Source organism: Gigantopelta aegis, chromosome 7 (assembly GCF_016097555.1).
Source record: "Gigantopelta aegis isolate Gae_Host chromosome 7, Gae_host_genome, whole genome shotgun sequence".
NCBI lineage: Eukaryota > Metazoa > Mollusca > Gastropoda > Neomphalida > Peltospiridae > Gigantopelta > Gigantopelta aegis.
The window spans coordinates 40,700,077-40,713,449 of record NC_054705.1 but is presented as its reverse complement, the minus strand read 5'-3'; the positions used below and the strand labels follow the sequence as shown (position 1 = coordinate 40,713,449).

The following is a 13,373-nucleotide window of genomic DNA, read 5'->3' as shown; positions in this document are numbered from 1 at the left end:
GAGAACCAGACGTCGCAAACAGTACGGGTTTATTATTAGTAGTAGTAGTATAGTTATTAGTACCACAATATCACAGCCATGAGAACCAGACGTCACAAACAGTACGGGTTTATTATTAGTAGTAGTAGTATAGTTATTAGTACCACAATATCACAGCCATGAGAACCAGACGTCGCAAACAGTACGGGTTTATTATTAGTAGTAGTAGTATAGTTATTAGTACCACAATATCACAGCCATGAGAACCAGATGTCACAAACAGTACGGGTTTATTATTATTAGTAGTAGTATAGTTATTAGTATCACAATATCACAGCCATGAGAACCAGACGTCACAAACAATACGGGTTTATTAGTAGTAGTAATAGAGTTATTAGTACCACAATATCGCGGCCATGAGAATCCGATGACACAAACAGTACAGCAAGGGTGGGGAAAAGCCCTTTTTGTCCCGGTCTGGGACCGATTCTCGATCTCTGAGACCGAATTTTTTTTTTTTAAATGTGCATTTGCCGGTCCCACTTTTGTCATTCTTGTCGGTCCAAAGCACCTGTCCATTTCTATTATTGGAACAAATTCCTATCCGTCAAATGGACCGGCCTGCACAGACATCGGTATCTTGTACATGATTTAAAATAATATATAAATAGTGGTCAATATGGCTGGTGTTTCAGACGTCTGTGATTTTAATGTCTGCCTAAGTATATCGCCAGTTACTGAAGTCAGACCTACAGTAGTGTCAGTCGACTGCCACTAGGCTAGACATTTGTCGCTGAGCCGGTTAAGAGATTAAACAGACATTAACAATGACACCATTCTTGGAGAGAGAGCCATCAAGGTATTACACTCCAATTAAAACAAAGGACAAAGAGTTTGCAACTGGTTACAATGAACACCTGTCAACACCTGTGTACGGAGCTCTGTCGGGTCGAGTGTCCTTGTCCGAAGCAAGAGGCTTTTGAATTGTGCAATACAAACTGCTTAAAATAGCATAAAATATACTGAAATAATCTATAAATGTATTTATTGTTGACTGTTCAATGTAGTGTATCGAATAATTATAAAGGATTTTAAAATTATCAAAAGGTAGCCACCTTTTTTGTTAACAAGTGGGAGTAAGCAGAATATCTCTAGTGTCAGTAGAGGTCAAATTTCATCCAATCAGTGATAACGTTATTACTATCTTTGTCTAAACATGTGCTGGTTCAGGCTGTCAAACGCTTCAATGGTGCCTTATTTTATTAATACTGCACATACTGCAGTACTGAATACTCGTACTTTTTATACATATATGAGAATTAAAATTCATAACTTTTATTCCTTTTTTATATTATTTATTCCATTATGTAAAATATATACAATTTGTGGGGTTTTTTCACTGATGTGATAAAACCCCCAAAACAACATTGTTTTCATGTTTATCGTTTCGCGTTCGTGATTTAAGATAAAACTTTACAAATATCACCAAAAAAACTATTTGGCAAATATCATCTTTTAAATGTTTTTTGTTCCTTTCTTTCACCCCCCTCCCTGTAGTGACAACATCAAGTAGGACCGATTGACAATTTTATTTTCCCCCACCCCTGCAGTACAGGTTTATTATTATTAGTAGTAGTAGTATAGTTATTAGTACCACAATATCACGGCCTTGAGAACCAGATGTCACAAACAGTACGGGTTTATTATTAGAAGTAGTAGTATAGTTATTAGTACCACAATATCACGGCCTTGAGAACCAGATGTCACAAACAGTACGGGTTTATTATTAGAAGTAGTAGTATAGTTATTAGTACCACAATATCACGGCCTTGAGAACCAGATGTCACAAACGGTACGGGTTTATTATTAGAAGTAGTAGTATAGTTATTAGTACCACAATATCACGGCCTTGAGAACCAGATGTCACAAACAGTACGGGTTTATTATTAGAAGTAGTAGTATAGTTATTAGTACCACAATATCATGGCCTTGAGAACTAGACGTCACAAACAGTATGGGTTTAGTAGTAGTAGTAGTAGTAGTAGTACTATAGTTATTAGTACCACAATATCACGGCCTTGAGAACTAGACGTCACAAACAGTATGGGTTTAGTAGTAGTAGTAGTAGCAGTAATAGAGTTATTAGTACCACAATATCACGGCCTTGAGAACCAGATGTCACAAACAGTACGGGTTTATTATTAGAAGTAGTAGTATAGTTATTAGTACCACAATATCACGGCCTTGAGAACTAGACGTCACAAACAGTATGGGTTTAGTAGTAGTAGTAGTAGCAGTAATAGAGTTATTAGTACCACAATATCACGGCCTTGAGAACCAGATGTCACAAACAGTACGGGTTTATTATTAGAAGTGGTAGTATAGTTATTAGTACCACAATATCACAGCCTTAAGAACTAGACGTCACAAACAGTATGGGTTTAGTAGTAGTAGTAGTAGCAGTAATAGAGTTATTAGTACCACAATATCACGGCCTTGAGAACCAGATGTCACAAACAGTACGGGTTTATTATTAGAAGTAGTAGTATAGTTATTAGTACCACAATATCACAGCCTTGAGAACTAGACGTCACAAACAATATGGGTTTAGTAGTAGTAGTAGTAGTAGTAGTAGTAATATAGTTATTAGTACCACAATATCACGGCCTTGAGAACCAGACGTCAAAAACAGTACGGGTTTATTATTAGTAGTAGTGGTATAGTTATTAGTACCACGATATCATGGCCATGCAGACCAGACATCATAAACAGTACTTTTTAGTAGTAGTAGTAGTGTAGTTATTAGTACCACAATATCATGGCCCTTAAACTCGGGAGATATGAAAATTTGTTTTCTGTACTTTTGGTGGGGAAAATGTCTGAAAATGTGGAGCTGAAATTTTGTTTATATAATATAGCTTTATCATGTTCTGCTACAAATCAAGTTTGAATTTCATGGTGATATACCCATTTTTTGCAGAATTATGGCCCTTGAAATTAGGAGATAGGAACATTTGTTGGCGACATATATTGCTTAAGGGGAGCTATTACTCTTAATCTCCATCATTTTCCTGAACTAATTAATTTTTAGCCCCCTAATCATGGGATCAATGTGATAACATCTTAAATGGCGTCTGTCTGTCTGTATGTTCATACCATGGATTAATCAGTAATGCTGGGGTGTTGGCGAACAAACATTCCTTTCCTTTCCTAATATCCTCTGTTCAAAGTGTGCTGAGGTGTCAGTAAACAAACAAACATTCCTTTCCTTTCCTAATATCCTCTGTTCAAAGTGTGCTGAGGTGTCAGTAAACAAACAAACATTCCTTTCCTTTCCTAATATCCTCTGTTCAAAGTGTGCTGAGGTGTCAGTAAACAAACAAACATTCCTTTCCTTTCCTAATATCCTCTGTTCAAAGTGTGCTGAGGTGTCAGTAAACAAACAAACATTCCTTTCCTTTCCTAATATCCTCTGTTCAAAGTGTGCTGAGGTGTCAGTAAACAAACAAACATTCCTTTCCTTTCCTAATATCCTCTGTTCAAAGTGTGCTGAGGTGTCAGTAAACAAACAAACATTCCTTTCCTAATATCCTCTGTTCAAAGTGTGCTGAGGTGTCAGTAAACAAACAAACATTCCTTTCCTTTCCTAATATCCTCTGTTCAAAGTGTGCTGAGGTGTCAGTAAACAAACAAACATTCCTTTCCTTTCCTAATATCCTCTGTTCAAAGTGTGCTGAGGTGTCAGTAAACAAACAAACATTCCTTTCTATTGTGTTTTGCAGAGATGATGAAGGCCACTCCTCTAAACACGAAATCTACCATGCAAAAGACTGTCCGCTCCACCACTCAGGTTCCGCTGTTTTCTACGGAGAATACCATGGCGACGAGACTGACAATGCCAACACCGACGGCAAAACGGCTGTCAGACGTTCCTCGACGATTGACAGCCTGGCGTCGTCCACCACTGCATGTTCCTGTGGTGCTCTGTCTCGCGAACAGAGCCTCTGTCTGGATCCAGACGTGTCCACAGTAGAGGAGAGCAGTAGAGATACGAATTCATCAGGGCACCACCTTGGTGAGGCGATGGACGGACGACAGACCAGTGCCGATGATGACGATGTTCATCTTGTTTTTGATGATGGTGGTGAAGTGGATTCACATTCTGATGGTGTTCATGCCGGTGTTGGTCGAGTGAAACAGAATGACGATGCCGATCAAAGCATTGGTGATGAAGCACGAGATTCTGTGAATGGCATTCGTTCAGATGATGGTGACAATGATGCAGAACCTTTTCCCAACGTTGGTGTTGAACCGTCCCCTGATGGTTTGAAAACCTCTGTTGGTGTGGCACATTCCTCTGAGGGGGTGAAACCTTCTGCTAGTGGTACTAAACCCTCCCCTGATGGTGTTAAACCCTCTCCTGATGGTGTTAAACCCCCTGATGGTGTAGATCCTCCCCCTGATGGTGTAGAACCTTCCCTCGATGGTGTCAAACTTTCCCCTGTTGGTCTGAAATCTTCCTCTGCTGTAACGGATTCCTCCTTTGATGGTATAAACGATTCCCATGGTGGTTTAAAACATTCCCCTGGTGACGGACATTTGTCTAACAATAGTGTCAGCGTTTCCAAGGATACTGTGACACATTCTGCTGTTAATGACACAGACTCTTTAGACACTGGTACTACGAGGAACATTCCAGGTGAAGAGGATGCAAAAGAGATTTATTCCACTTCAGATTCTATTGCTAAAGTGGGTAGCAGAATCGACGGCGTGATGCCCAAATCTGATTCAGGCGTAAACGATGCCAGCGATGATGATATCATTGGAGACAATCATTCTCGGGATGTGGGATCCTCGGGGTCTGATTCTGCTCATCGTTCTGGTGTCGAGGTTAAGGATGTTGATACAAGTAACACAGACATTCACGTGCTAAACGTTGATGACAGTAGCAGACTGATGAATGAAGCAGTGGATGGAACACTGCGTGAATCCACTGCTAACCCGGACGGCAAATTGGTGGACGATTCTACGGCGACGTCGTGGGCAATAAAGAGTCTCAATCTTCCCAATACGTTGCTGGGCGGAACGAAAACCGAGAATGTGGAAAACGGCGAATCGAGGATCGGAAATATCATATACCTGCCCGTGGAGAAGAACACGAATGGCGAGATGGTCGTCAAGGCAACCAGTGTCACGCAAGCCAGCGCTGGTTTGTTGACGACGACTGCGACCAGTGGCGAACTGGGGGGTGAGAGGGACAGTGATGGGGGGATGAGGTCAGGCAGTGACAGCAGCGTCGGGGTGCGAGCTATAAAGTCGTCGGCGCACCATCTGAGCAGCTTCGTGAACTACGCCACGGGTCTGTTCCGTAGCAACGTGGACGACCGCACCAATGTGAAGGATATCTCCGAGGTGATGGGGAAGGCGACGCCCACCATGTCGGATGGTTCCAAGATGGCGGTGGGGGTGGGATCCTCTTCGTACAAGTCTCAACCACACCTGGAAGTGGCTAATGCGATTCGGCTGGAGGACAAACCAGAGCTGTTCCAGACCTTTGATAGTAAGTTGATGGTTTTCTCTCTAGTCTTTATTGCTGTAAAACTAAATATTGGTAAATATTTATGTTTGGGTGGGAGTGGTGGATAGATTGTATGGCAGAGGTAGGTGCAGTGTGTGTGTAGGTGCAGTGTGTGTGTGTGTGTGTGTGTGTGTGTGTGTTTGTGTGTGTGTTTGTGACACATGCCCACACGTGTTTGTGTGTGTGATGAGTCATGAGGAGTGTGTGTATGTGTGAGAGAAAGATGGGTGGTGAGAAGTGTGTTTTTATGAAATGTGTTTTTATAGGTACACATGTGCATGAATGGATGCATATGCACACCCATACACAAGCATGCACACAAGCAGCCTCCAGTTAAAATTCAAACATAATCCTGAGAGAGTGGACGGACAGAGAGAGAGAGATAGAAAGATAGGTAGAGAAACTGAATGTGAGAGAGAAATACAGATAGCGAGACACAGATAGAGAGATATAGAGAGAGAAAGAGATGGAAAGATAGAAAAACTGAATGTGAGAGAGAGAGAGAGAGAGAGAGAGAGAGAGAGAGAGAGAGAGAGAGAGAGAGAGAGAGAGAGAGAGAGAGAGAGAGAGAGAGAGAGCGGGGAGGGAGAGAGAGTGAGTGAGTGAGAGTGAATCTAAGAGAAGAAAGAAACAGAGAGATCTGTGAAAAGAGGTAAAAAAAACGAATGTGAGAGAAAAGTACAAATAGAGAAAGAGATAGAAAGATAGGTAGAGAAACTGAATGTGGGAGAGAAATAGAGAGAGATAGACAGATACAGAGAGAGAGAGAGAGAGAGAGAGAGAGAGAGAGACAGAGAGAGAGAGAGAGAGAGAGAGAGAGAGAAATGGACATAGAAAGAGAAGTTAAAGTTTGTTTTTTATTTAACGACGCCGCTAGAGCACATTGGTTTTTTATCTTATCATCGGCTATTGGACGTCAAACATATGGTCATTCTGACACTGTTTTTAGAGGAAACCCGCTGTCGCCACATAGGCTACTCTTTTTACGACAGGCAGCAAGGGATCTTTTATTTGCGCTTCCCACAGGCAGGATAGCACAAACCATGGCCTTTGTTGAACCAGTTATGGATCACTGGTCGGTGCAAGTGGTTTACACCTACCCATTGAGCCTTGCGGAGCACTCACTCAGGGTTTGGAGTCGGTATCTGGATTAAAAATCCCATGCCTCGACTGGGATCCGAACCCAGTACCTACCAGCCTGTAGACCGATGGCCTGCCACGACGCCACCGAGGCCGGTCTAGAAAGAGAAAGATAGGTAGAAAAACTGAATGTCAGTAGAGAGAGAGAGAGAGACACACAGACAGAGAGAGACAGAGACACAGACAGAGAGAGAGACAGAGACGGAGAGGTATATTAATTAATGAGAGAGATACAGATAAAGAAGTAGAGTCAGACAGACAAAAACCATATTGACTATTTTTAAGAATATGTTATTTAAATATATCTAACAATCTTGACTCTTCTTTTGTTTTGTTATTGCTTTCGTTTCAGGCCTAGGTAACATTGAGAAGTATTGTTGTTGCTAAACCGTTGTGTCTTTGTGCATTTGTCATTTCAGTCTCATGTTGTGCCCTGCATGTTTCGCTGTTTGGCTTCCACTTGCTGAGTTATTCATGTCTATATTGATCAGTACATAGAGCATTGCAATTACCTTAAAAGACTGAGCAGTTTTTATTTCTTCTCAATCGCATGTCTTACGGCAATGCAAAATGTCTTTAAAAGACTGAGCAGCTTGTATTTATTTCCGTTAATAACTTACGGCATTAACAGTAGTCTTCAAAAGACTGAGCTGCTTTAATTTCTTCTCATTAATGGATTGGCAGTATTGTAAAAGTCTTAAAAGACTGAGCTACTTGGATTTATTAAATCACTTACAGCATTAACAGGTATCTTTAAAAGACTGATCTGCTAAAATTTCTTTTCACTAATTATGATATGCAGCATTACAAATTTTTTTAAAAGACTGAGCTGCTTGAATTTATTGTTATTAATTAATAACTTACAGCATTAACAGTTATCTTTAAAGGACAGAACTGCGTAAATTTCTTCTTATTAATGACATGCAACATTGCAAATGTCTTTAAGAGACTGAGCTGCTTTAAATGTCTAACTAACAGAGACTCTTTAACTACTAAAATTAATTACATCAATCACATTTACTTGTGTCGGTATATTGATTGTCTTTTTGGTCAACATAATGTTTTAGTACTCAGGTATATTGTATATTGTCATAATTATTAATGTTAAATTTTTATATTTTAGTTTTTGTTATTTGTTAATTTTTTGTTGTTTTTGTGTGGGTTTTTTTTTTGGGGGGGGGGAGGTTTGAGGGGTTTGTTTGCTTTACAAAATGTCAACTTCTAATGTATTCATTGATTTTAATTTGAGTTTTTCGTGCTTTTGTAAAAAAAAATCAAGTTTTAATATAAATGGAGTATTTCACATTTATGACAAGCAAGCCACAATATTTCTCTTATACTGTTATATCAAAAATAAACAATGACAAACATGGAATCATCAGAATTTTATTGACAACATATATTCCAGAAATTGAAAGGGCAAAATCAGTTTGTTTGAAATATGTTTAAACCTTTGAATGTCTTTGTACTGAAGAAAAAGAAGTTTGTTTTGTTTAACAACACCACTAGAGCACATTAATTAATTAATCATCGGCTATTAGATGTCAAACATTTGGTAATTCTGACACATAGTCATCAGAGGAAACCCGCTACATTTGTTTTCTAATGCAGCAAAGGATCTTTTATATGCACTTTTCCACAGACAGGAAAGCACATACCACGGCCTTTGACCAGTTGTGTTTCAAACGCTCACTGGTTGTAACGAGAAAAAATCCAAACAGGTGAATGGATCCACCGAGGTGGTTCGATCCGGTGACGCAAGCACCTCAAGCGAGCTCTCAGCCGACTTTTCTAGAATCGTAGAACAAGTCTGTTATGATTAAGCACACCTATCTCACTGGACATACAAATTTAATTAAATGCTGAAACCAAACATTCATTTACCTAAATAAAAATCAGGTGAACCGACTTACAATGGTTATAGAGATGTGTGGTATAACAGGTATACCAATATACCACAATATAAATTTTTAACAATACAGTTCGTGATATTTTCCAAGTGTACCAGTATATATTAAAAAAAATTGTTTTGTTTAATGACACCACTGGAGCACATTGATTAATTAATCATCGGCAATCGGATGTCAAACATTTGGTAATTCTGACATGTAGTCATCAGAGAAAACCCACTACATTTTTTGTAATGCAGCAAGGGATCTCTTATATGCACTTTCCCACAGACAGGAAAGCACATACCACAGCCTTTGACTAGTTGTGGTGCACTGGTTGGAATGAGAAATGTGATGATTACAGATGCATTATAACCGGTATACCACAATATACATTTCTAACAATACATATCGCAATATTTTTCTAATGTACCGGTATATTGCACTTATATATTTTGTACGTGTGTTAGTGCACATGTATTATATTTTCAAACAAAAACTACTAGTTTAAGGAAAGAAACAATAGCTTCAATTGTTTGGAAAAAAATTTGATGGACTAGTATATCATTTTATTAAGTTATAAAAAATGTACATGAAATTACCGGTATAGTACTTTATAAATTATAATAATTGAGAATCGGTTTTCGCAATATATTGTGGTACATATCGCATTTCAGGTTCCTCAATCACAATACATGTATATCGAAATATGAAAATTTTGGCAATACCCATTGCTACTGATGATGCATATGTGTGGCCTAGTGGGTTAAAGCATTGTATTTGCAACACCTGCAATTAAGAAAATGTCTACGGCAAAAAACATGCTGTGGAAAAAGAAATTATAATATAGTCCAAAACAAAGAATGTGTCATGAAGAAATAAACACTCCATGGTATTGCCAGTTACAATTTGTCAAGCACAAAAGTAAGTGATTATCAGTGTAAAATGTACATACATCTCCTGACGTAAGAAAACATGAACATACAGGTCAGGTCAGGTCAGGTCAGGTCATAGGGTTTCATATGCACATTCAGAACACGCTGTTGTAGTGCACGCCTGTCATGGGCACAAGAGCCAGCTCCTCAGTCCATGACAGGAAAGGTGGGGGGGGGGGAGAGGAGGGACCAGTGCAAGGGAGCACCAGCAGCACAACCAGGGGCCCTATTTTCGAAGCCATCTTAGCGCTACGAAATCGTAAAACTGTCGTAGGTTGTGACGTCACTACAGCGCACGCCATAGTGATGTCATAGCTTACGATAATTTCACGATTTCGTAGGCTAAGATAGCTTCGAAAATATGGGCCCAGGTCGGTAGCAGGCGGAGGGCATGGACATACACCCAGAACCAGTTTAAATAGCTCGCTGGAGAAAACATGGACATACACCCAGAACCAGTTTAAACAGCTCGCTGGAGAAAACATGGACATACACCCAGAACCAGTTTAAATAGCTCGCTGGAGAAAACATGGACATACACCCAGAACCAGTTTAAATAGCTCGCTGGAGAAAACATGGACATACACCCAGAACCAGTTTAAATAGCTCGCTGGAGAAAACATGGACATACACCCAGAACCAGTTTAAACAGCTCGCTGGAGAAAACATGGACATACACCCAGAACCAGTTTAAACAGCTCGCTGGAGAAAACATGGACATACACCCAGAACCAGTTTAAACAGCTCGCTGGAGAAAACATGGACATACACCCTGAACCAGTTTAAACAGCTCGCTGGAGAAAACATGGACATACACCCAGAACCAGTTTAAACAGCTCGCTGGAGAAAACATGGACATACACCCAGAACCAGTTTAAATAGCTCGCTGGAGAAAACATGGACATACACCCAGAACCAGTTTAAACAGCTCGCTGGAGAAAACATGGACATACACCCAGAACCAGTTTAAACAGCTCGCTGGAGAAAACATGGACATACACCCAGAACCAGTTTAAACAGCTCGCTGGAGAAAACATGGACATACACCCAGAACCAGTTTAAACAGCTCGCTGGAGAAAACATGGACATACACCCAGAACCAGTTTAAACAGCTCGCTGGAGAAAACATGGACATACACCCAGAACCAGTTGAAACAGCTCGCTGGAGAAAACATGGACATACACCCAGAACCAGTTGAAACAGCTCGCTGGAGAAAACATGGACATACACCCAGAACCAGTTGAAACAGCTCGCTGGAGAAAACATGGACATACACCCAGAACCAGTTGAAACAGCTCGCTGGAGAAAACATGGACATACACCCAGAACCAGTTGAAACAGCTCGCTGGAGAAAACATGGACATACACCCAGAACCAGTTGAAACAGCTCGCTGGAGAAAACATGGACATACACCCAGAACCAGTTTAAATAGCTCGCTGGAGAAAACATGGACATACACCCAGAACCAGTTGAAACAGCTCGCTGGAGAAAACATGGACATACACCCAGAACCAGTTGAAACAGCTCGCTGGAGAAAACATGGACATACACCCAGAACCAGTTTAAACAGCTCGCTGGAGAAAACATGGACATACACCCAGAACCAGTTTAAACAGCTCGCTGGAGAAAACATGGACATACACCCAGAACCAGTTTAAACAGCTCGCTGGAGAAAACATGGACATACACCCAGAACCAGTTGAAACAGCTCGCTGGAGAAAACATGGACATACACCCAGAACCAGTTTAAATAGCTCGCTGGAGAGACGTTAGACTGCTACACCCAGAACTAGTTTAAATAGCTCACTGGAGAGACGTTAGACTGCTACACCCACTTCACTTTAATAATGGTAAGGGTGGGACATAGTCTAGTGGTAAAGCACTCGCTTAACGTGCAGTTGGTCTAGGATCGATCCGTCTGCAGGCCCACTGGGCTATTTCTTGTGCAAGTTCACTTCGACTTGTATATCAGAAGCTGTGGTATGTCTTATCCTGTCTGTGGGATGGTGGTTATTCATAGGATATTAAACAAGCTTCCGTTTAGTATCATGTTTATATCCCACGTGAAATAATTTTTAATTGTCCCAAGCTTTATCGAGTGACGATGAAAATTATTTCACGAGGGATGTAAACATGATATGAAACGGAAGCGAGTTTAATATCCCATTTATTACCCATAATCAATCTTAATTTATATCACTCAACTCGTTTGAGTAACGTTCCTGTAAGGTTGTAGTGCGCCAATCAATGACGTCACGATTCCCATTTTATCATTTCATTTCATTTCTTCTGAAATTTTTGTCAAAATTTTACAACAAACCACAAAATGTACATAAAATTTAACAAATATTAAAATACTACTACTACTATTAATAATAATAATACTAATAATAATAAGACATTATTTTTATGCATTTTTGTCACATAAATTTAATTTCAACTTATTTTCATTCTTATATCCAATTAAGGTTCAAGCATGCTGTCCTGGGCACACACCTCAGCTATCTGGGCTGTCTGTCCAAGACAGAGGGTTAGTTGTTAGTGATTAGTAAGAGAGAAGAGGATGTAGTGGTTGTATACCTACCCATTGAGGCGTTAAAACAAACTCTGGGTGGGAGCTGGTACCGGGCTGTTACATAAAGTTGATCTGATCCGATAATATTTTAACATGCTCATATACCACAAGGGTTTCGAGCATATCTGCCCCAGGGTTTGGCCTTTGGAGGCATCTACATTTGTACATATCACTAACCCAATGGCATAGCATGGGTTGCCAGCGCCCGGTGCAAGGCAAGTATTGTACCCCCAAACCAGTGGACCGTTAGCACTCCCCGAGTCCCTTCCACCAGTCCAGAATTTTGCGCCCAGGGCAACTGCCCCAGTGGCCCCGCCCACACTATGCCACTGCTCTAACCCACTGTCCTGGACCGGGGCGGGATGTAGCCCAGTGGTAAAACGCTCGCTTGATGTGTTGTCGGTCTAGGATCGATTCCTGTCGGTGGGCCTATTGGGCTATTTCTTGCTCTAGCCAGTGCACCACGACTGGTGTATCAAAGGTCGTGGTATGTGCTATCCTGCCTGTGGCATGGTGCATATAAAAGATCTCTTGCTACTGATTGGAAAATGTAGCGGGTTTCATCTCTATGACCTGTGTCAAAATCTCCATATGTTTGACATCCAATAGCCGATGATTAATAAATCAATGTGCTCTACTAGTGTTGTTAAACAAAACAAACTTTAACTGTCCTGGATAGCTAAGGTGTGTGTGTGTGCTCAGGACAGCGTGCTTGAACCTTAGTTGGATATAAGCTTGAAAATAAGTTGAAATGAAATGAAATGTACATGTAAATTAATTTGGTTAGAATGTGACCTCTTAGTCTTAGTAACCAGTTTGATGTGTCCATATACCACAAGGGTTTCGAACATGCCTATCCCGAGTCCGGCCTCCAATAGGATCGGGGGGGTCTGAATGGTCTCTGCATGTGTAAACTGTATGAGTTAAGTACTTCCAATTGGCTTAACTCATCTAGTGTGTTTCTTGAGCACAAATGTATTAGTTACATCTACAGTGAAACCAGAGTTGAACCACTTTATTAGTTCTAAACAGACTCCTGACAGAATCAGAAAAAGTGGATGTGGTATGTGTTATCCTGTCTGTGGGATGGTGCATATAAAAGATCCAATGCTACTAATGAAATAATTGAGGGGTTTCCTCTTTTTGATGATCACATTGGATGATGATAACTAGTTTAACGTGCCCATATACCAGTAGGGTTTCGAACACGCCCATCCCGAGTCCGACCTCCGATAAGATTGGTGGCCTGACTCGGGATGGAGGGGGGGGGGGGGG

The 13,373-nt window shown here is 40.6% G+C and overlaps 1 protein-coding gene across 7 annotated transcripts in view; it reads left to right on the top strand.

Moving 5' to 3' along the window:
- Nucleotides 1–13,373, top strand: part of LOC121377024 (oxidation resistance protein 1-like) — a 135,551-nt gene that overhangs the window by 87,237 nt on the left and 34,941 nt on the right. For 5 of the 7 annotated variants that reach the window (XM_041504865.1, XM_041504864.1, XM_041504863.1 and 2 more), the window contains 2 exons: nucleotides 3,762–5,539; nucleotides 7,050–7,055. In XM_041504865.1, the coding sequence (XP_041360799.1) occupies nucleotides 3,762–5,539; nucleotides 7,050–7,055 (1,784 nt within the window). The remainder of the gene's footprint in view (nucleotides 1–3,761; nucleotides 5,540–7,049; nucleotides 7,056–13,373) is intronic. The other 2 variants (XM_041504860.1, XM_041504866.1) reach the window with 1 other exon arrangement.